Consider the following 24,736-nt stretch of genomic DNA (forward strand, 5'->3'; position numbering starts at 1 on the left):
CACTCTTATTGGAAATTAATTTTTGGAAGGATGGAATAGCTAACAAATTACATGGATTACAACTGCAAAGCATTCATCTCTCAGTCTTCTAACAATGTCAAAGATGTTTTTTAGGAACTACATTTGTCAACAGAGCAATACAGAGAAGAAATAACATGCAGGGAAATGATCCAACACATAATAGCCTATCTGCCATTAGAAGCAGTACTATAATGATGGACACGTTAGGTTTTTGTCTTCATTATATTATTATTTAGTTACTTGATTTATGCCCCAGCTCTCTCCTCAATGGAGACCCAATACAGGATACATTGTTGTCCTTTTCTCCAAATGCCCCTCGCAAAAATTGTGAAATGGGTTAAGGTGAGAATGTGACTGAAAAGTCACCCATAAACCTTTCAGTGCAGAGTGGGGATTTAAATTCAAGTCTCCCAGATCCTACTCCAACCATTTAACCACTACACCATGCTGGCTCCCATGGCCTCAATGCAGTAAATAGAGGCCAAATTCCCACTGAAATTTTAATCTAGATACAACCAAGTTTCAAAAGAATCAGCACCTTTTTATCCAGGTTCCAACATCCTCACTGCAGCATGTTTCTAGTGAAGACGTCTAGGCCTGCCCCAGGGTGGGTGCCTACTGTCAGGGATGCAATTGTTAAGCTAGCAGCACCAAAATTTCAGAGTATCTTTAGGAGACCTTCCTGATGATATCACCCAGGTTTGGTGAAGTTTAGTTCATGGGGGCCAAAGTTATGGACCCTCAAATGTGTAGCCCCCATCTCCTATTAGCTCCCATTGGAGTGTTTTTTTTCAAAAAGGTGCATATACAAGCAGGTCCAGGAAAATCCTGTGGATGGGCGGGGGGTGGTGGCCAGAAACGGGACTGATCTGTGTTCCACGGTTCGGCAGTGGGGAGATCGTGAGGAAACCTGGATATTTCGGGTGACTATCCCAGGATTACTAGCCAGTGGAAAATCGCCCAGAGCAATCAACTAGGTTCAAATCCCTGATGTGCAAGCGAAACTCTCTGTGACTTGAGATAGTCAGCCAGATTAACATACCTCCCAAAGTTATTGTGAAAATAAAATAGAACAGGATTTCCATTGGGAACAAAAGGGCATATACTGTAAAACAATTCTGATGGACATATTCTGGACCCATCAAATAAGATATCCTATGAAATTCCTCAAATGTTGTGAATACTTTCTTTCAAGATTATACAGAGTAACTTTAAAGAAAGACAGCCTTGCAAATATTTCTCATGTATTTCAATAAGCACATTTTATTTCAAAATTTTCAGCAGTCCAAATGAAAGTTGCCAATAGAATATAAATACAAAAGTTTACATTGTTTTCATATGCAAGAACAGCAGCAAACCTCACAAGAGCAGTAGAACATTGGACCTGGCAAATAACTATGACTTCTTAGGGTATTAAACTATGTTCACATATACAGGGTATGTTGATGCTTGAAATTAAACTAAAATAGTGCAGATCAGGTCTTCAGAGAGACAGATAAGAATTTGTTTTTCTTTTTTACATAGTACATCTGTACAGGCACACATTAGTGTACTGCTTATTTCCAGAATTAAAAACAAACAAAAACAAAACACTTGACAATGGAAGAAACCTCCAATTTGCATCAATCATTCTTTAAAATACTGCTATCAAAAGGAATGAAACTATCAGTAGGAAGTGTAAAAACCAATAGAATTAACAAAAACAAGTGTCATAACATCATAGTTTCAAGGAATTTGTGGAGTGTATCTGAACATAAACAGGAAACACAAATATTAAGACTGGGGTTCAGGAAACCATATCAATTCCATATGCCCAAGCATGTTTTAGGCTTGTTTGCCAAGCAGAAGTCTCACTTGCCCCACACAGCAAAACCATTTTTCACACTAAGAAGAGTTTCAAAACCAGTTTGTGCTATAGTAAGGGAATCAGCTTTTTACAATTAAACAAACCAACAAACAAGTGGACATACTTCAAGTAGCTTTTTGTAACCCAGTCTTCAATTATAACTGTAGGGAAGAAAGACTTTAATTTTCAAAAAAAATACCTGCTCCAAACATGGTATTCAAGACTGGTGCCTTACCCTGACAAAATGCAGCAGCATGTGTTTGATATATTTTTAAAATGAAAACCCTTCATGGATCACGAAAATACCCAAGATCAAAACTTGCTGTTACATTCAGTTGACTTTAGTGCAGAACTTTTCAGTCCCAGTTGCGCGGTAAGCTTATTCCTTGGTTATGTACCGGACCTCAAATTTATAAAACAGAAGCCTACTCATTAAGAAGAACTTACTATGGCTTGTTCCCATGATGTATACAGCACTAAACCAGCATTCTCAGGCTTCCATTAAAAGTTAGTTTGATACAACTGATATTATAAAGACATATGTTTCTTACTATTGCGTATGTTATGCTGCCACCTTCTGGTTAAGCTTACTGTTCATATACTATTTCAAGTACACAACAGCAAGGTTCCAATTACGGTGCATAAGTTGGGTGTACAAAGTAGTTTTCACATGCTGCTTTTTCAAAGAGTTGTGGTTTAATAACTACTGTATTAGATAAACATATTTTAATTTAGGAATATCAGTAAATCACAGCGGAAAGGAGAGCAAAATTTATTGTAATGATATTCATTTAAAATCCTCGTCATATTTTTTTTTCATTAGAAACATTTCAACTGTTCCTTGTTTAGTACACAAGGAAAGCTACACACAGTTTCTTTGGGAAACATTTCAGAGGTATCCAAAGATTTTCAAAATATGTAATTGGTTAAATAGTTATTACATAAAAATAGACGTCCCATGAAAAATAAGGTCCAGATATGAAGACTGAAAAGTCATGCTCTGAGCATCCCCACTGTGATCCATCTAATGCTCCTCATGGGGTGCGGGTCAGAGAATTTTACAGAACAGCTCGACATTGAAATGGGGGAAATCAACAAGAATTATTCCCATTTTGAGCATTAAACCCCATTCTACTTGAAGAGCATGACTTCACATCTATCAGAGCTTACCCAGTTCATTGGGAAGGGGAGGGTCAGTAAGGTGCAGCAGGAAGGAAGGAGTAGAAAAATTCTGCTCCATCAGCTTCACTCCTTTGGTAGTGCTTTAAAACCTTCTCTAACTCGGGATGGTCATGGAAGCCATCACTTTTTTGGTATACCAAATTTTGAAGTTAGAAAAAGGAAGTACCACATTTATTTTCACGAGAATCCTGCCACATGTTGTCTTGCACAACGGAGAAGCCTTGGCTGACTGAATCCATCTTACACATGCTAACAATAATACTAAAAATATGGACTTCCATGAAGAAGCAGAACTAACCTTGATTGCATAATGGGGAAAAATGATACAATTAACTTTTACATTCTTATAGTAGACATTTGTAAATTTTTAATTTGTACCAGTAATAGTCTTTGTCACCAATATTTAAATGGGAGGAAGAGCAGGCTTATAACACAGAACCATGGGGAGAAAAGACTGAAGTAGGTTTTCATATCCATATCTGAATGAACATAAAAGTGTCTGCAAGTTTGCCATAAGGTTTGTATAACAGGTAATCACAATACTAGAGAAAAGCAGTTTTGATTGCTCCCTTGCCAGCCTGAAAAGATCTACTCCGTCCCCTCAATCTCAGGTGGCCCTAACAAGGAATCATCTTTAGTACTGAACATTTAGCATTATACTAAACGTTCTAAAATTATTCTTGCCACAGGATGAAGGAAACACCAGGCACAAACAGAAAAGCCACCCAATAGTCCTTCAAAAACCTTGCATATGGGATGCTTCCAGAACTATCGGAAAATAGTTTGCATTGCTAACCCACAATATACCTGCATCTGCACAACCCACAGGATAAGCAATTCTTATGATTTTGGAGCTTTCCATGAACTGAACAAAGTTTCTGATAGAAGATAGACAGCAAAAACTGCCAAAATTAAGAGTGTGTGGGACCTGACCATACCATTAACTATCCCAATTAATGGACTTAAAAGGTCTTAGCTATGGTGAGGCTGTGTACTGAAGTGAAAAATAAAAAAGGAAACTGTTTCAACCCAGTGAAATTGGAAAGCATTAGAGATGCACATTTTTAAGGATAAAGTCATTATACAAATACACACTTATAAATTCACTAACCTTCTACCCTGGGGACATTACTTGATTATACCTATTTAAGTAATATTCATTTAGAAAGTTACAGCCTCATTGCTTAAAGCAGTAGTAGTTGTAGAACAAATGTCAAAAGCTTTGATTTATATTTTCTTGACAGAAAACTAAGGGTTATTTTGAATACGCTGTTGTTGTTGGGGGGGGGGGGAGCAACACACAAATGTAGCTAGTATGAGTAAGAAAAACTTGCCCTTCAGTGTAGCAGAGCATCTTACATGAGAGTCAAAATCTATTTCCAACAATCAATTATTATAAAAAGGCTAGAAGGTTCCATTTATACAGTCTTTTGGAAAGTGCTTCAGAATGAAGCAAGCAACAAAGCATAAGGGAATGCTTAAAACCCAAGGGATCCAGCTTCTATCACTCTTCTCAGATTTACATCAAAGTCTTGATAGCCACACTTGGATTTGACATGGGGGAAAAATGAACTTTATGCATTCTCTAAACCCAGGAGCGTTTCGGTACTCAAGCTACTGCAGTTTTACATTAAATAATGCAGGAACAAGTAATCAATAAAGCTTGTTCAGAGCTAGTGTAATGCTGAGAGGCTGAACACTTGATAGCCTGCCCTTTAGTTGCTGTTTGTTGGCTCTCAGGGATTTAAAGAGGAACTCCAAGCCTTCCAACACACCCAAAGGCTAGCATGTATTTTGATAGTAAATATAGTTGCCTTACTCAACAAGGCCATAATCTGTAACACAGAAGTGTTTAAGTTCCATTGAAATCAATGGGATTCATGAGCACAACTATGCCCAAGAGAGATGCTCCATTTCAATTTCAGGTGGATCTTCTTAAGGCTGTGTTCCCACAGGGAGTAAACACTCAGGGCTACCTATAAACAATGTGCCCCTGCAGCTCTAGGAATCCCAGAGTCCAATATTATTGAAACTGGAACCTCACTGAAAACAAAACAAGACAAAACATACCTTTTTCTACCTGCCCCCCATCTGTGCAAATGAAGGCCACTTTGTTTTCCTGCGAAACCTAGGTCTTCCTTTCAGACCCCCTGAGATAGTAAAAAGGGCAGCTTAATGTGAATCTTTCATTTTATTAACTGCAAAATTGAGTTTCCCATACAAGTGATATACGAACCTGCTCCAAAATGAACACAAACGTACCCTTCCAACTGCAAACAATTAATTTAGAACCATCAATAAGAGTTGGAAAGCACAGCATGCCTTGCAAAAGAACACACATTATGACCCTCTATACTCACAAGGAAGTCCCTGATGCTCACTGCACTGCATTAGGGAAGCTGACATAATTGAAGAAAATGTTAAAATACAAGGTGTTTGAAGGCATTCCCTTGAGAGCAGTTTCTGATTATCGCATTGCCAAAGATTCCATACGATAAGGCAGCACGATTGCCTACCACCAGCTTTCCATGTTGTCTACAGCTGCTTTTTCTTGATAGGTATCTCCCATTCTAAAGAGTACATGGTCCACTGCAAGCTTTTGGTCTTCCTCCATCCCAGAGATAGCTGGTAGATTGGCTATCCATTCAGCAAGTAGACTACCACTTCATAGGTAGCCATCATTATAGCTGTGTTTGGAATCTGTCTGATCAAGTGTGTTGTTAGACCACTCTTAATGTGCTGTTTAGCCTTTCCTCTCTCTTTACTGTTAAAGATAGCGGCCCAGCTTGTTAGACCTGTATTTTGTTCCTTCTTCTCGTAGCCTTGTTCGTACAACTTCTGCAATAAAAAACATATTTATTTTGATAACAGCTTTCCAAATGAATGTAAGCATAATATGAATAAAAGGAAACAATATTCAGTTACAAAAGTATTTTTCATTTCATTTATTACATTTATAGGCTGCCCTCCCCCTTATGGGTCAGGGTGGCTTCCAACAATGAGCAAATACAATATCAATATCTATACAATAAAATAAGTTAAAATCCATATAAATATCAATAAATTATCCTAAAACCCAACAGTGACCGTCATTCAACGTTTATGAAATCCCTATCCTCATAGATTTCAAATAGGAGGGAAAGAAATGGAAAGAGGGAGAAAAGGAAGGCCATTAGATGGTACACTGTTGTTGACTCAACCATAAGCCTGGTTGATCAGCTGTGCCTTGCAGGCCTTGTGGAAGTACATCAAGTACTGCAGGGCCCCGGTCTTATCTGACAGAACATTTCACCAGGAAGGGACCCAGGCCAACAACACCCTGGCCCTGGTTAAGGTCAGTTAGATCTCTAAGCAGAGTTTTTAAATGACATCCACATCTTTTTGGTAGTACTAAGATAATTCCCAATTACTTTTGAATCTTAGTTTATTTCAAACATTTTAAAGCCATGTTGTCTTACAACAGTATTGAAAGCAATATTAAGCAAGTAAAAACAGCATACGGACAAGTTTCAAAAAAAATTAAGACAATTTTAAAGGTTTTGTGTACTCTATTGTCATCTATAATGAATGCCTTTAAATCTGCAAAGATGGTGACAGGCAGTTTCTCCCAAATAAATGTCATTTTCAGTATAGAGATCACTGCTGGAAATACTATGCCTCACACCCCTTCCATTCTCACCCACATGACTGATAAGACATGGAACAATGTTGTCCTTCTGATGGAAGAGTATACAATGGAATGTACACAGAGCCCAAACAAATGCACGGAGAGCCCTACACTAGCATTTGTTCAGCCAATACAATTGCCACTTTCAGCCTGACATGCTCCATCACTTCCCTCCAATCATCCAACCGCAACAATTGCCAGATTGTGACTGAGAGCTTTTTAAATTAACAGATGCAGGATCAAGCAAGCAACAGGTTGGCCTCAAATGATCTTACACAAGCATGTAGACAAGAATAAAAAATTATCAAAATTTAACAATCTAATGCTTGGGACATCCTTCTCTTGAACTGCAGAAACCAGAGTCCAAGTTGGAGCACATGGAGATGATTTTTCACTTTGCAGTGCCTCATATTCTTCTCAATGGGATAGTACAGTTTTCCTCGTCAAGGACAGAACAGCTCCCTGCTGGTTAATACTGAACAGATGCAATTGTGACTATGAAGAATATCTTTTTTGCTATCATCATCATGTAAGGGTCCTATGTATATTTCAAACTGTATACACTCTGTATCCCATGGCATCTAAAGATAGTGCCATTAACAAGCTTGAGAAGGAACTTAAAGAACAATGGTATTTGTCAGACATTTAACAGAACAAATTATTCTTTTAAAAAGGATGCCCCAAACATCTAGGTCAGTGGTTCTCAACCTTCCTAATGCCGCGACCCTTTAATACAGTTCCTCATGTTGTGGTGACCCCCAACCCTAACATTTATCCATTTTACAGATGGAGAACACTGGTGCAGAGAGTCTTAGGCGACCCCTGTAGGTCGTTTGACCCCCAAAGGGGTCCCGACCCCCAGGTTGAGAACCACTGATCTAGGTCATTTTTCCATCTACTGATTTCACTAGAATTATTTCATGATTCCATGAAGTAAATTTTTGCCATCTATTTAGGATTAACTATTCCTAGTTGTGATCACAAAAGAAAAAGATTTCAGCAAGGAATATTAAGGCATTCATCAGATTATTCATGATGAAAGTTCGTTCTACATTTAATAGTGTTTAAATGTTCCCAGAACAAGCTTAAAAAAATAAACTGAACTGAAAAGTCACTGATAATCCACATTTAAGCAGAGTTTTTAACTGCGAGCTGAGTTTTAACTACTCGCAGTATCCAAAAGAAATCAATGAGACTACTCATAGCCTATATAATTGCTTTTTGGGGAGGGAGAAAAGGAAGAAAAGGAGTACAGCACAAAGATGTACAGAACTTCTGGTAACTACTCAGCACAAAATTAATGAGCCTGGTATTTTAAAATGCAAAAGCAGTTAAAAGATTGTTAATTAATTATTTGGCACAGCTGAGGGAAGCAGGAATATACATAAAGCTACAGCATCCTTCAGCCAGTTGTCTGCCACCAATGAAAAGTCTAATATTACATTTTTAAACTTTCAGTTCATTAGTAAACCTCCCTTACCATGTGGATAAGCTATAGAAGTAGCACAGGTTTTGGAAGTAGCTGCAGCCATCATCATGCCAACAAAGTCTGATGCTTCTTTGACTGATTCATCTTCCTCATCCATAACAGAAGCAGACTTGTATTCCAACAGCCTTCGTTTAATACTCTCATAAATAACAAAGTGAATAACAGTCTCTGATATGCCCGCATAGGATGCAGACATTCCTCTATAAAACCCTTTAAATCCATCTGACCGATAGACTTTGCGCACACATTCGAAAGCACTCATCCTCTTTTCCCCACGGTTCCTGAAATAAAGGAGAAGAAAGTCCAACTCATCAAATGACACCACATGCCATAGGGGTTGCCACAAAATCTTTTAAATGGCTGGTTAAGCCAAAGCTTTCTAGAAACACATATCAGGAATCTAGTTTTAGAGGGTAGCAGTAGCAATCTCTTCACAGTAGCTAGATACCCAGCCTGCAGCCTCCTTTGGAGCATCCTAAATAAGATTTTTTTGATATAAGAGCCTCAGAGCCAAATATCTGACAAAGGGAACTTTGAATCTCAAAAGCTTATACTCAAAAAATCATGGTCTCAAAGGCGCTACTAGATTTGAATGTAGCATTTATGAAATGTATTTTTAGTCCTACAGGTGAACAAACAAGTATTATGGGGAAAAAACCAGACTGAAATTCTGACTGCACTGAAATCAGTAACTAAATCATCTTGGATAACGTGGTCATAATTGTATCAGTGCACTCTCAGTAAAGCCAAGATGTGAGGTTTGTTTTTCTTCCATTTTGAAAAGTTCAAACATCCACTTCCACATTCCAGAGGAACAAAACAAAAATCCTATGAAGAAAACCATTATCCAGCTCTAGGGTTAAACTACATATACAGAGAAATCCTGAGGGAAGGCTGGAAATGGCAAAGGGAGCTGACCAGCTGTTGCAGTGGTGCACCTCTGAGGGCACTTTTGCACGTGCAGGATAATGCACTTTCAATCCATTTTCAATGCACTGCAGCTGGATTTGACTGTGTGAAATGACAAAATCCACTTGCAAACACTTGTGAAAGTGGATTGAAAGTGCATTATTCTGAATGTGCGAAAGTGCCCTGAGATGTTTTGGCAGATCATTTGTTGGCATTGCACCCTAGTCAGGTAATGGTGTGGAAAAACAGTAGGGCAATGCTGGTGCAAGCAGATGCACAAGTGGGAAAGGGGACAGTCCCGGGAATGTAGCAGGAGTTAGCTGCCTCCCTAGGAAAGCTATTATATCAAAAATCATGATGTAGTCCATAGACACCCATACAACAAAAAAGCCCCTCCCCCCAATGGCACAGTTGGGTGTGCAAAAGTTGGGGGGAGGAGAAGCAGAGGAAAAGTGGCTGGTGAGTGAGGGGGAGGCATGGAGAGACAGGTGGAGGGCAAAAGCTGTGGGCAGGGAGGAAAAGCGGTGGGCCAACGGCACCTGGGTAAAATGACCCCCCCCCCTTTTAGGTATGCCAGTGGATAGGTGGTGTCAGGCCCAGCTTGGTCTTTGGGGAAGGGGAGGGGGCTTGGGAGGTCATGCCTCTCTCTGCCACACTTCCTTTATCTGTGAACTCCCATTAGGGCTGCCTCTTCACATGAGATGTGGGCTCTGATTGGTATCACTATTGTTTCTTTTCTGATGCCAGTGAACTTCTCTCTTTTGCTCAGATGCAAAACATAGCAGAGATCCTGTGGCATCTTGAAGGCTGACCACATGTCAGTCCCCACCCACTTTGTGTACACTGAGACGCACACTGACTGACAGCAGCTCTCACAGGAATGGACTGGTGGGTGATAATGCAGATTGCCAGTAGAGGTACAAGCAACTCAGGGTGGGCGCAAGGAAACTGCTGCCACAGGTGCAACACAGAAGGTTTGTGTAGCATCCAGCAAAGGATGGATCTCCAGGGTGGTTCATCAGCTAGCCACCCTGTTCCCCTTTTTGTGGTTTGTGGAAGCACAATGTCAGCTCTTCTCACACAGGGACTGGGCCAGGAGCCCTGGCCATGGCATCACAATGCCTTTCCACTTGAGCCATGTCTATTTGTGCAATTGTCTCTGCCTGGCTCTATGCCTGGCTCTGGTAGCGATTACAGGGCAGCAGTAGAGTGCCTAATGCCTACCCTCCCAACCCAGTGGTTAGGATGCTGGTCTCAGGTGAAGGATATGTGTGGTGTCTCACCTTTGTTTTTGTTTTTTATATCCCTTTCATGGGAGGGTGTGTGCATCTCAGAGAACAGATGGTTGCATATCGGAAGGAATTCTGCTGCTAATTAGCCCCTTATTAAAGAAGGTATGGGTGCTTTTTTCCTATGAACCAGGTGTGGGTATTCAGGCCACATGCCACCTCCACAGGAGCAGTGGACTCTTATCTGGAGAGAAGTTTGATTCCTCATTCCTCGACATGAAACCTTGGGCTAGTCACCTTTCTCTCAGAACTCTCTCAGTCCTACCTACCTCACAAGATGTCTGTTGTGGGGAGAGAAAGGCAAGGCAATTCTAAGCCACTTTGAGACTCTTTACAGTTGAAAAAAGCAGGGTATAACTTCTCTTCTTCTTGCAGAAGGGCTCATGTTATTATTTCCTCCTATGAAATGTCTATAGGGAACAGACCAACAGTGCTGCTTTTGTGCAGGTGTCCAGCCATTTCCACCTTGGCAGCTTTCAGGATTACATTAATAATCAGGATTACAAACAGTTTGTTCCCAGTTTACAATCATGATCTGTAAGGCCACACAAAACCACAGCTTGCTGGGCCAGGTGTAAAGTGCCACAAAAGCAGAAGTAACCAGTTCACTCTCCGTGCATGAGGAATTGCACAAAAATGCCTTTAAAACTGCCTCAAGGTTTGTTCACATAGTATCAAACTACAGTTTATTGCTTTGCTTGAACCAATCCATTTGCACTCACCCCAAGGGTCACTTACCTTGCATCAAGTTGTAGCCGTGTCTTTATTAGCCAAATTGGATTGGTTGCTGTGATTGCTGTAAAACCTAAACAAATATTTAAAGGATAAGTTAGACTTGCTAACATAATGAAAACAGTTTACTGAAAACAGAAATGTACACAATAAGAATATGAATTGATGTGATCTTGCATTACATTAATTTTAAAAAACCAAACATCTCCACTTCCTTTTCATTTTTTTACAAGTTTCCAGAACCACTAAACTTAGTATTATTCAACTTAAAGTACATGTTACTCACTTTTGCCAATTTATTAATACTAATCCTTTTTTTCCCTAGGCAGAAACTAGGCTAATTGAATTTAAATGCCCTTAAAATAAAATCACATTGTAAGGGAAACTAAAGCCTGTTGGAACAGTGTAGAACATTATCCAAAAATGTAATGTATTTAATCAGAAATACAACTGGAGCATAAAGGAATGTGAATTGAATAACTACTTAATGTGATACAGCTAAAAGAGACACCTAACTATACATAAACACCCTAATACTGAACTACATGGTATAATTAAGTAGGCAGTTATATTAATTTTTTCCAGTGAATTCTATTTAGCATTCAAAAGCAAGGACTGTTGGCAGGCCAGGAATTCTTGGACAAGCAAACAACAACAAGTTGTTAGAGTAACAGTAGTGCGGCATGTTTACTATGGACTAGTTAGTATTCAGACAACAATTATTCAACACCTTGGTAAGAACAACAGCAACAGTATGATTGCTCTATCATTTGAAGTAAATAGATTAGATTATCTCTTTCCCACTGCACAATCACAGAAAACAGAATAGCAATGTGAGAATGCAGCTTCAGGTAGCTTTAAAATTATATATAAATACAGCAAGGGTCAGGCAATATGTCTGCAGAATGGACCTACAGGATTTGCAAGGCTTGAAAAACCCAAGCTAGTATTATCACTTGTAAGAATGTGCAAATCATTCTCCCTTCCTATAGGTAGTAGAAATAGAGAGTTGGGTAAGTGTTTGCTACGCTTTCAGCTACACCACAACACAGCATAAGGTTACTTATTTGTGAACACAACATAAACAGTGAAGTATTATTTGTATACCAGTTTCTTCTGGTCAATCTCCAGTGGCATTCACACAGGGAAGAAACACTTGCATACGACTAGCCAAAAGGCTCAAAAACAGAAATGCCAAAGGATCTTAACTGTTTTAAAATTTGGTTAATATCAAAACCAGAAAATTAAAAGTTAAGGTTCTTAACTCCTAAAACAGGAGCACTTACTTACAGTATTTAAACTACTGCTAAGTGATTTAAGTTAATAAGTAATGTAAGTTTCACTCTCCAAATGCCCCATAACTCCCTTCTTTATTACCTTCATTTAGACTACCTATTCTAAGCATGTAAGTGTGATGCATAAAAGAGGACTCAAAATGTTCATAGGATAAAAAAGAGTAATGTTTTCCTGTTGTTCCAAGAGGAACAACAGTACAGTTTATTCTTAATACATTTTCCAATTTTAAAAAATCTTACTCCAACATTAAGAGGATAAAATAAGCAGGAGAATGACATAAACTATCAGACTGGTGTCATCCTGCTCAATTTTCCAATCATCATCAACAAAAAAATTACAATTGTGTTTTATCAGGTTGGTCCCCACTACATTCAAGGGGCCTTCCTTCCAAACATGGACAATGATCAGTACATTATGCAAGGAAAAATCTGAGAAAAAGTCAAAATTATATACTTGCCACTAATATTTATCTCCTTTTTCATATTCAACTGCCTGCTTGTATACTAATTTAGAATTTTTTCTTCTGGTCATAAAGAATCAATCTTTTTAAATTTATTAGACATCTTTGGAATTTGCAAGAAATGATAAAAGGGAATCTGCTTAGAAATATCAGAAGAGACCCTTTTTCTCTGGGTATTCCAGAAATTGCTAATGCAACTCAACTAGACTGAATGCAAAATAAATGGTTGCATTCAAATGTAGGTAAGACCGGAGCATTCAATGATATTTTCTGAAGATTTCACTTAGGTGTCCATGCTTAACATCCATAAAGAATCAAAACCTCTCTCACTTGTCATCAAAATTCAACTGACTTCTAATTAACGGTCCTTTTGCTTGCACAGAAAATTTTAAGACACTTAAAGAATTCTCATTTTCAGCCGAAAGGCTATTAAAACTGAAGATCAATGTATTCTTTACATTCAACAATGCAAATATGTAGCACTTATTCCAATGTAGGAAGACACACTGAAACCAATGTAACTTACATCCCAGTCCAGAATGACACCACTCCGTAGCTTCCTGAGGGCTTTCAGGCGACATGGGGAGACAAGAAAAAATCAAAATCCCCCAGCTGCCCGAAAGCCCTCTACAGGGCTAAACAGACTTATTCCCTCACTGCTGGCGTTCTTGGGGCCAAACTCTGGTGTGAGTCAACTAATATCGGCTCCGCCGCTAGGGACATCCCCAACTGCACTGGCTTCCACTGACTCTGGAATCAGTGACCAGAAGCAGGCTGGGCACTGTGGAGCTCTTCAGGTCTGCCCATCTTCCTGTTTGCTCTCCCTGGAAGTGTAAACACCACTTACACCAACTGGGAAAGCAAAAGTGTCAATGTGAGCCTGTGCCAACTCCAGTGGCTATTTCGCGCCCCCCCCCCCCAAATTTGGATAGGACTGCCCAAAATGTTTAGTTGTTCTGCCTCGTGATCTATATTGTTCAGTTTAAACTTCTTTTTACAGTCTAGATATAACCAAAATCAAAAGCTCTTAGTACAAATATAAAAGCAGTTTGGGGGTTTGGAACAAGAACTGTATAAGACAAAAAAATACTGAAAAGACAGCTGCTATACCAACCCAGAAAATGCTTTTAAACTCAACTGAGTTTTAAGGGTAGTTTAGTAGTTCAACTGGAATATTACTCATAGGACACTCCTACAATGATAGTTGTATGGTAGCAAAGGTGTCAGTAACTGGTTCATATGCCATAGTATACCTATAGTGTTTAAATTAGGACTGCTCTTTGAATACTTCTGTTAATTTGAAAATATTTTAGGCATTAATATATTTTGCAGCAAAACAAAATAAAACAGCTAAGATCCCAGGTATGTATCTGTGTTGGCAAGGAACATCATAATAGCTGTGTTCTGCAAGCGAAAATGTGATTGATAAATGCACAAGAATATGAAGTGCCTTATAATACTGTTAAGAAAAGAAAAAAAAAGACTATTACAATAGATATCGTTAACTGCACATTATTAAGTGCAATTTTTAAATACTTTGCCAAGATAAAAATCCTGCAAACTGTCAACAAGCAATCTGATTCACCAACTAAGCCAAATACACTGCAGTGTTCTGTGAAAGGCATTTTTACCTTTCCCCAATTGCACTGCAAAATAATATGGTGATGTTTCAGAACAATGTAAACAACTGGAATTCAGATATAAAGATTCCTCTTACGTTGGTTGTTTAATAGCGATTACAAACACTCAGTGTGGTTCTTACACTAGAGGCTGCAAGAGACGCTCAGTTCAGTACTCACGAGGTTTAAGTTAGTCCATATTTCTGCAGGAAGTGACCTGCGGATGGGGAGCATGAGATGACACGATCTCACTCTTTTCACGGGAGAAATGTACAGTAAATGCCTAAAATAGACACAGGCTTTTCTGTATCATAACAACAAGCAGTGACCTCATCAGACACATGTGATAAAACTGAATTCCAATGGAAGGATTTGTGAATCAGTAACTGTGAGATCTAACTTTTAAAAGGTTAGAACAACAAAATAAAAAAAGGAAAAAATACAGGCCACAGGTATTTTTAAAAGGTTTTGTAAAATGCACTGAGTACTGAAATTTCTGCCATTTGCAGCAGTTTAACCATTCATTTTATATCTTGCAAGATACTTACCTGTGTATTTTTAAAAGGGGCCTAAAACATTTATTTTAAAAATGCTAACCTTGTCAATTGAATAGAAATTTAATATTAGGCATTTTGCACTCAACATTGCAATTTTTGACACTTTTGTACAAGAGGAAGACAGACCAAATCACAACATTGAATTATGGTAGTGTTTTCCTTCCTTAATTGAAAGTGGGCTAAGAAGATACACAATGGGGAGCAGAAAAAATATAGCTTGATGGAGCATCTTTCACAAACAAATGCTTAAATCTAACAAGCAATGCTTTGGTGCTATTCAAAATATATCAAATCAGTATCAAGATAAAAAAAAGACCCCAGTGCTGCTATAGATCACAGAATGTTTATAGGAGCATATATTGTTATAGGTCAGGGAAGAGCAGTGGTGTAGTGCCCAGTGGGCATCTTGCACTGGGTATGGGCTGGTGCAGGGTGTGGCAGGGTGTGTTGCAGGGGAGTGGCAGGGGCGCAGGGCACACATGTGCCCCGGGTGCAGTTCCCCTTCACTACGGCTCTGGGGAAAAGCCATGTTTCCCAAGCTATATCACCTTCCAACTATATCTAGCATCCGTCATGGAAAAAAGGGCCACTGGTATTCCTCCTAAATCAGTAATTTTTACTGTACACCGCGCAAAGCCCTTCGGGGATGGGCGGTCTATGAAATTTTAATAATACTAATAATACTAATAATAATTTCTTTCCTTTTTTGGGTGTGAGGTTCACACAACATTAAGTCATCACAAACAATCCCGCTAATAAAGAAAGTTGCTCAAAATGTCCTTTCCTTTATGTACCCAGACTACAGATCCCATTGACCTCAACTTGATTTCTCAGTGCACAGAGCAGAGGGAGTGGTTTCACAACTGAATCACTCTTATGTGAAGGAGAAACAACTTTTAAAATGTAAAGGAATATTTTCTTGAAATTGGATTATGTTGATTTCCTTATAAGTGAAATACATTTTTCAGTGACATATTGGGGGCTGGGAAGCCCCAAACCGTTCTTTGAAACCTTGAACTTAAGCTTAATTCTCCTTCTTATATCTATGAACAGCAGCAATGTGTAAATAAGACAGGTTATTTAATTCCAAGATCCTGTTCTAGAAGAAATAACTGGGTCCATAAGACATGGGGAAGCAGCTCCATATGCACAAAAAACTTTGGAAATTTGGAAGTTCTGGCTGGCATATGCATCAAACTCCTAGAAGCAGAATTAATGGGATCCCCATCATGGTTTTGCTAAACCCTGCTATCTGTATTTCCCGTAGGTAACATAGCACCCGCCAAGTGTTTTTAGAAAGTGGGTGGGGCCGGGTAGGACTTTTTCCCAAGAGGGTGTTGGGGTGGCCTTTTTAGAACTTTTGGGGGTGGAGCAAGGTCTGACGTCACCTTACCACGCCCAATCTGATGGCCAGTTCGAATGCTCTAACCAAACCCTGGAATAATACCTGAGATGTTACACCAATTATCAGCAAGATAACTGGGTCAATTTGTTGCCTTGTGCTGAATATGCTTATAATAATGCGGTGCACAGCAGCACTGGCAAATTGCCCTTTGAAGTTGTCAATGGCCGATCAATTCGGCATCTTCCTTTTCTTGGCCAATCACCCTCTGGTCCCCCAGACCTTCAACAATGGATTAAGCACATCACTGATGGCTGGGATCCTATGCTGCGTGTCCTCCAATCAGCTAAGGATGCTAAAAAGAAATAGGTGGACAAGCATCGCCAGCCCATGACTTTGCGTGAGTGAGATTGGGTTTACTTGTCCACCAAGAACTTGCGGGACATTCACAAATATTCTATGCTTGGCCATAAGTTCATTGGCCCCTTCTGTATTAATAAAGTGATCAACAATATGACTGCTCGCCTTGATCAGTCTAAGGCTTTAAGTAAAATTCACCCTGTGTTTCATTCCAGCTTGCTAAAAAAGGCTCCCGCTTCCGATGCCTGGCACCCACAACCTACATGTCCAGCTCCTCAGATGATCGAAGGTTATCTGCATTATGAAAATCACGAAATTCTAGATTCTCGCTTGCATTGTAATCGTCTCCAATATTTGATGTACTGGGTGAGCTAACAATGGGTGTATGCTTCTGATGTTCGGGGACCCAAGCTCATTAAAGCATTCCATAAGGCCTTTCCTGACAAGGTGGGGAGGTGCTTAGAGGGGCAGAATGTCAAGGTGGCTTGAGTACTGGGGGGTGGGTACTCTGGTATGAATGAATTTGTGTGAAATTATTCTTCTGCTGCTTCCTGACTGCTTATCTCTCCTCCGCTCAGCTAGTGAAGGCCACATATTTTGGTCTGTAGTACTGCTGTATGATGACTGTATGGTGGGCAGGGGGAATGGGCATGCTGGTTACTTTAAAATAGATACGTCCTGGCTGGGGCAGCCAGAGATGTCTTTGTACTAGACTGGACTAATCTTACCTGCAATAAAGAAACCACTGTTCATCAACAACTGTTTCAATTGACTGGCTTAAGGATGTTCTGACAGAAAGCTTTTGATTGGTTGTGCACATTTTTTAAAATGTTGCTTTAGCAGCAGCTGCCACCACAGGATAAGGATCTATACTGTCTTCTTGATGTTAAACTGTGGCAATAATTTTGTGGCTGGCTCCACCTCTTGCGGCAGCCATTTTACTGCTGCACACACCACGATGTGCCAGAATTCAAAATGTGCCTGCAGGTTCAAAAAGGTTAGACCTCTGACTTAGAGGAAATGAAAAAAAAATCAGGTTTTGGCATTACATATTAAGGTAGTATCGCAGTTCTTACCAGGCATTACCAGGTCAAACCTTTGGAAAATAACAGAAGGGTGAAATGAGCATATCAGTTAGGCTCTTGTCGGATCTGGATAACCACTGTGCACTGATCTGTCCAGTATGTTCTCAGATTAAAAGTAGGAAGACTGACAGCCCCATCCAAAAGCCCCACTGTAGAGCTGCCCAGCCACCTCCAAGAGGGCTTTCTGGTAACACAGGGAGCAAAAAATGCAACCCCACCCCCAGCAAATCCCCTCCATAGAGCTTATAGGACTTCTGCCACCAAGGGCCAGGGCACTGCGCTATCAGTCCTAAACCCCAAGGTAACTAACTTTGGCTCCAGCCCAGGATTGCTGCAGCCCGCACACCCCCACTGGCATCCGATTGAGATGCCACTGTAGCCCTACTGTGCCCCAGACATCTGGGTTTTGAGCAGGAGGGGTGAGGGACAGGCTGTCAATGGCGCATTTGCCTCTTTCACCAGAGTAAGTGCTCCAGAAAGGGTACATGCCAGCGCAAGGCAGCACCGCTCTGTTATGTGCTTATGACACCCTTCTTAGGGCTGTGAATGGCTGCCACACAGAAAGAGGTATATGTGAAACTGCTATGGCATGGATTGGCCTCTTAACATGACACAAATAAAAGGCCATTCACCTGTTACCCTGACGGCTAAACAAAGCAATACCATTTTTAACAAGCTGTGTTCAAGTTTTTAGCATGTACCTGCTACTCCAAAACAGGGTAGGTAGTTACCCTGAGGCGACTAAAAACAGTTTTCTGCAGCTGTTGTGAGGATGCTGGAAAAGTGGATTGACTGGTTAAAAACTATTGTGCAGATGGTTTTAAGAAGTTTGGCTAAACAGAATGATCTTATATTAAAAATTCATAGCATGGCTGACAAAATACTTAACTCCCTTCAGATAACTAAAGGGAAACAAAAACAAAAGGTACATAATAACATGCATATTTAAATTTTCAGCCTTTCACAATTTTGTTTCTTTTTCCAAAAAAGACAAAATCTGTGTGGTTTGTGATTTGAGAATTTAAACATACTTTTAAATGTCCTTTCATAGCAGAATATGAGAACAATGATAGCATTTTTCCTTTGGAATAATTAAAATATCTGGCTAAAATTGATTTTAATGAAAAAAACAAAAACAAATATTTCAAAAAATTAAATGATTTAAGAAACCTTATTCTTTCTAAGAACTTGATACTTTGACTCATAATATATCAAACTATTCTTGATTGTTTCATTTCAAAAAATTGAATTACAAGCCAATGTAGAAATGTTAATAGCTTATTTTAGCGCATTCAATAAAAGACTTCAGAAGCAGTAACAAAACTGACAAGGTTAGCATTTTTTCCACAAGCTATGTTAATGTCCCTCTACATTAGATGCACGGCTATGCAGCCAGCACTATGAATCAGTATTTTACTCATATTTAGTCCAACTCCTAAAATGATGCCTACAAAAATTCTAGACTTCAGCAAAGCTACGCTAGTTAGAGAGAAAAAAAATAGCTACCTTTAAAGCCAATCTGCATGGGGCACGCATTTTCACCAACCATTTGTTTTAGGTGCATAACTGCAAAGCTGAACATTAATGCTCATCAGCACAGCATGCGCCCCTGAGCAGGATAATTTAAAGCAGTAAGAACAAAGTCACAGAATTGAAAATAAGGCCTACCCAATATCAAAATACACATATATATTTCAAATAGATAATTCTTTTGCATTTTTTTTAGGTTTATTGGTAAAAGTGAAAACAAAACGTAAGATCTTCAACAGGCAAAATATCAGATCTTCAACAAGAGGATTAAATTTGTCACCATTATAGGCATTATTGCTGGGCAGCAATTAAGTCTTCACGTAGAAATGAAGCCTGCCAGCAAGCCAGTAAATTCACATCTTCATGAGCTAGGGCAAAGATGCACATCCACAGACAGCCTGATAGAAAGCAATGGACTTTTATGCTACTTTTAAACAACTTTTGAGAAATGTGTTGTGCAAAAAATGCACAGAAATAGATCTTCAGTTTTTTTAAATAAAACAGATTATACTAATCCATGTTCATGTCTTCAGCCCTTTGTCAAGAGAAATAATATTTCTTTAAAATGCTCTGAGGAAAAAAAACACAGGTAATAGAACAGCCTTTTATATTCAACAAAGTCTCTGAAGCAGTTAATTGACTGAGATGCGATATTAAATGATTCCCCACCTTTTGTCACTCCCTCCTTTCACTGTAGATTCCTTCAATGGAGTATAAAAGGCACAAGGGTACTTTAACACTTAACCCAATTCTTCCACATCATTCTCCCACGCCAAATGAGCAGTTTAACCACAACAGTCAATTATGGCTTCAGGACACAGTTTCCACTATTCTTATTCACTGCATGCTCATTCTAGAATTCTTTCGCTCAACTGTTTTCATAGTGTCTGGATTAGACTATATGATGTATTGCTGAAATACTTCAGAGTATCAAGAGTCTTCTGTTCCTGCTTAGACCTTTCTTTTGATGACAAGAGAGACCTAAACATTCTCTAAAGTATGTCAGATTTTATGTCAAGGGGATTAATTATAAAAGAAGCTACATTTTGAGAGCAATCCTAAACAGGCTACTCAGAAGTAAATCCCATTTTCTTCCATGGAGCTTCGATTACAGACTTAAACTACCAGCTGAATTATTTACTTAATACAATATTTAAGACTGAAATCCTCTACAGAATTACATGGAAGTAAACTACATTGAACTTAATGAGACTCACTTCAGAGTAAATGTCATAGAATGACAAAATGTTCCTAACAATTATTACAATTTTATCTCCTCTTTTCTTCAATGAACTTGCTCTCCAGGAACATAAATTTACTTGCATTTTTATTCCTTATCAAACCAAACTAGTCTACATTAATATTACAACCACCTCTGAAAATTTCAGAATGGGATATATGGACAGAAAATATTACTAAAGTTGATGGCATGTCTCAGAAAATCCAAAACAGATGGCACAACATAGTAAAAATTCTTACAAATAAACGAGCTGGGAATATTAACGCTTCTTTAAGTATCTTGTTTATTACACAGCAAACTGGACACAGCCTACTCTAGCAGCTCATATAGTTTTATGAGGAAAACAGATAAAGCAGAAATACTGGCATGCTTTGCTCTCTCACAAACCTCCATAAAAACATAAAACCTGCTATATGCATGCATTCATACACAGTGCTTCAGGTCAGAGAGCCACCAGTACAGCCTTCTCGTCTTACTACACTAAATCAGTCATTCTCCTTATTGTTGGAGTCTACCGCTCATCATCACCACTCAATCACTAAGAAGCTTTTCAGATAATAAAAGCGGAAAATTACAGATCCTTACCTGCCACTCCAGCTGAGGTCATGTGTACTTTGGTAGAGTCTGGCTCAAAAATATTATTCATTGTTTCTTTGCAGTTGGAGTAAGCAGCAAAATATATTGCTCTAAAAATCAAAATGGAATCCAAGTTCATTTTTTTATAATGTTTACCACCACACTATAGCATTAATTGTACAATGAGCCAGCAGTAACAGCAAAGTTTTCAGCATAAAGCAGATTCCTTAAAGGAGGAGATAAACTCAGCTGGCCTATACAAAGTTGAGCTCTCAGATATGAAAAATGCACAGAACAAGACAGACATATTGGTCACAGCAAAAGAATGTGTTACCTGATACCATTCAGATAATCCTGCATGAAACCCCAGACGCTGCCCTTTCTCTCCACTCGCCATGCTGTGAATTCTACCTCTGCATCTCAACCACACTTGAACAAACAAGATATCTTCCTATGCACTGCATAAAGCTAGTCTATTTTTAATAGATGTGTCCCATACTGTTGAACTAGAACTGCAGAGAGCCACACCTGCCATTATAAATAAGTTTCTGCCCTTCCTTCCCAATCTGCTGCTACATGGTTGAGGTGAGGACTTTAATTGTTGTTAAGAAGACACAGTTAGGAAGACTGTTGTTAAGAAAACACAGTTAAGCCATCTCTTACTTCACAGCTGAATGTTCCTTCCTTCGTGTCCTGTAAAATGGTTGGGCTTGAACTCTGATGAAAGGTGTGGCATATTTGTAAACCTGTCAGATTTCACGCAGCTGCTGAATTAAGAGCTCCAAGAGAAATCAACATTTAGCTGGTGATATTTCATGTATTCTCTTATGGGATCAGAGCAACAATGCATGTGGTTCTTCTCCCAGACGTCTGAGGGACAAAAGCCACATTCTTTGTACCAGTTGGAAGCCACAAGTCCAAGGCTAACATTATACCTTAGCTCATACGGTACAATTTACAGCATTGTGCTACAACTCACAGGAGTAAGAAACAATATAGGGGATCTACAAGGACTAATCTCATTCTCTCCTCCCCCACTATTCCTTCCTTCCAGTGCTTGAAAGCCTTCATAGCCTCTCCCTAGCTTCATTTTTCCTTCTCCCCTGGCTGCCTCTACCTTGGAAAAATATGGCCCAGTTGTACAGTGCCAGTGAGCAGGCCAGGTTGTGCGACAAGGAATCTACAAGGACCTGTGGGAAGGTCTTCACTTTCCTTCGTATTCCGGGTTTGATTCCCAGCTCTGCTGCCTGAGCTGTGGAGGCTTATCTGGGGAATTCAGATTAGCCTGTACACTCCCACAGATGCCAGCTGGGTGACCTTGGGCTAGTCACAGCTTCTCGGAGCTCTCTCAACCCCACCTACCTCACAGGGTGTTTGTTGTGAGGGGGGAAGGGCAAGGAGACTGTAAGCCCCTTTGAGTCTTCTGCAGGAGAGAAAGGGGGGATATACATCCAAACTCTTCTTCCTCTTCTTCCCCCTTTTTCTTCCCATATCCTCAACCTATTTTCTTCTCCCCACCTACCATGCACCCATTCTTTTATCTGTCCCCCTTCAGAAGTATTGTTTATTTAAATCTCTTATATCCCAACTTCCTCCAAAAGAAGGACACAATGCAGTTTACAACATTCTCCTCCCACCCATTTTATCCTCTCAATAATCCTGTGAGATAGGTCAATCTAAAATTGTGAGGCTAGCTAGCCTAACATTACCCTGTGAGCTTCAGGGTTTGGTGGGAATTTGACCTTGGGTCTACAAGATCCTGTTCTGCAACTCTACCCTCTACACCACACTGACTCTTGTGGGGTGGTTGCTGTTGAGCAGTAGCTAATAACCAGCCTTGGGTAAGTCATGCAAGTTGACCAGTGGTTGCAGATGTGCCCGGTCCAGATTAATTTTCTCTCAAAAGTGGTCCCTGATCTCCCCCACCCCCAACCTTTTACTGGCAGAAACCAAGGCTGGCAATACTGCCATAGAGGGTATTTGTTTTTTAAAACTACAGGAACTGTGTCTATTATTCATTTTTTTCTGTAACCTGCTTTTTCAGGTTTGCAGAAATATCTGTCTTGCCTGTTCACAGTTTTAATCCTTGGATTTAACTTCCACCAGATTTGGCCACATTACAAATCAGATATATTGATGTAGAACTTCAGCTGTCCAAATGCCTTATCTTCTTCACTATCCAGACACAACAGACAAGAGGAACCACTGAGCAGAACAAAATCATTGTGCTGATAGTAGATATAACTAGACTGTACTCTGATGTTGGAGGTCAGGATTTAGCATACCATGCAGTTAATTCCATGTACACAAGAGAATCTGGCATGTTTCTCAAACAGCAGCTCCCAGTGCTGCAAGTGAAAAATCTTTTAAAACTGTGAAGATTCGCAAAAGCAGTTTGTGATGTGGCATGGAAAGTCAGCTATTCAAAGAAAATAAGTCAAAACTGCCACTGGCCATGCCTTACCCCTATAGACACACCTAAATTGGACTATCCTAACATAGCCCTGTTTTATTTACTTCTGTTCTCAGCTATTACTAAAGGTGCTTATTAAATGCACAAAAATATTGAATCAATACAGCATATAAACTGCATTAGTCATAAATTAGTGGCTACATTATTATAGTATTACAATAACAATGGGAAAGTTACTCAATAAACTTGCCACTTCATAATAAACTTTATTAAACATAAAGCAAAATAATATTTTGTAATGCTGCAAAATTATATCAGATGTCCTTAAACTATCACCTTTTCATTAAAGTTTAACTAAAACATATGATCAGAGACCATGATCTGAGCAGCCTACATAAAACCTTAAGTTAACATCATTAGTTCTGCAAACATGTGGCCTTTCACAAGGAAGTGATAAAGTGGTTGTTTTACGTGGTATAATTAGCAAAATGGGATCTAAAACCAGTAATGTATGCAATACACGTTACAAAACTATCTTCCCTCAAGCTTATTCAAACACAGAGATGCTGTTAAAGCTACTCAGCAAATGTTCAAATGAAACACCAACATATTTGTCTAGGGCTGATGACTGGAAAAAATGTGATGTTCATTCACAAGACAGGAAACATTACCAAATGGACAAGTCTAGCATGAAAACTGTAGGACAATATACCACACTCACACTAAGGACAGGACAGAAAAGAGTTTCCTGCAGGTTAACAAATGAGAATGATTTTATAAGGAAGCCATGAATAATTCTCACCTTTTTCTGCCCAACATTACTGCCTTGTTTAACTATCCAAGTTTTATTTTCCTAAATGTATTTATTCCAATACTACCGATTTTATATGACACATCTTGCTTTTAACTACTCTGCATATAGGCAAGAGAAAACAGGTTCTAGAGACCAATCTGAAACATTTACAGTGAAAGAATTATCCATAGCCACGGTATAGAGCAGGGTTCTCCAACATGATGTCCATGTGCCATGGCACCCACTCACAACCCACTTATAGTACATATAAGAAGGGTTTTGATGGAAGTGGCGCTTAAAATAGCTTTTTAAATGCAACCAGAGAATCGG

General features: G+C 39.3%; 1 protein-coding gene across 1 annotated transcript in view; it reads right to left on the reverse strand.

Moving 5' to 3' along the window:
• Positions 1–1,257: 1,257 nt before the first annotated feature.
• SLC25A36 (solute carrier family 25 member 36) overlaps positions 1,258–24,736 on the reverse strand; it is a 37,870-nt gene continuing 14,391 nt past the window's right edge. The window contains 5 exon segments of the mRNA XM_048505308.1: positions 1,258–5,840; positions 5,842–5,887; positions 8,197–8,486; positions 11,142–11,208; positions 21,210–21,310. Of these exon segments, the coding sequence (XP_048361265.1) occupies positions 5,687–5,840; positions 5,842–5,887; positions 8,197–8,486; positions 11,142–11,208; positions 21,210–21,310 (658 nt within the window). The 3' untranslated portion in view covers positions 1,258–5,686.

This window comes from Sphaerodactylus townsendi, linkage group LG08 (assembly GCF_021028975.2).
Source record: "Sphaerodactylus townsendi isolate TG3544 linkage group LG08, MPM_Stown_v2.3, whole genome shotgun sequence".
Taxonomy (NCBI): domain Eukaryota; kingdom Metazoa; phylum Chordata; class Lepidosauria; order Squamata; family Sphaerodactylidae; genus Sphaerodactylus; species Sphaerodactylus townsendi.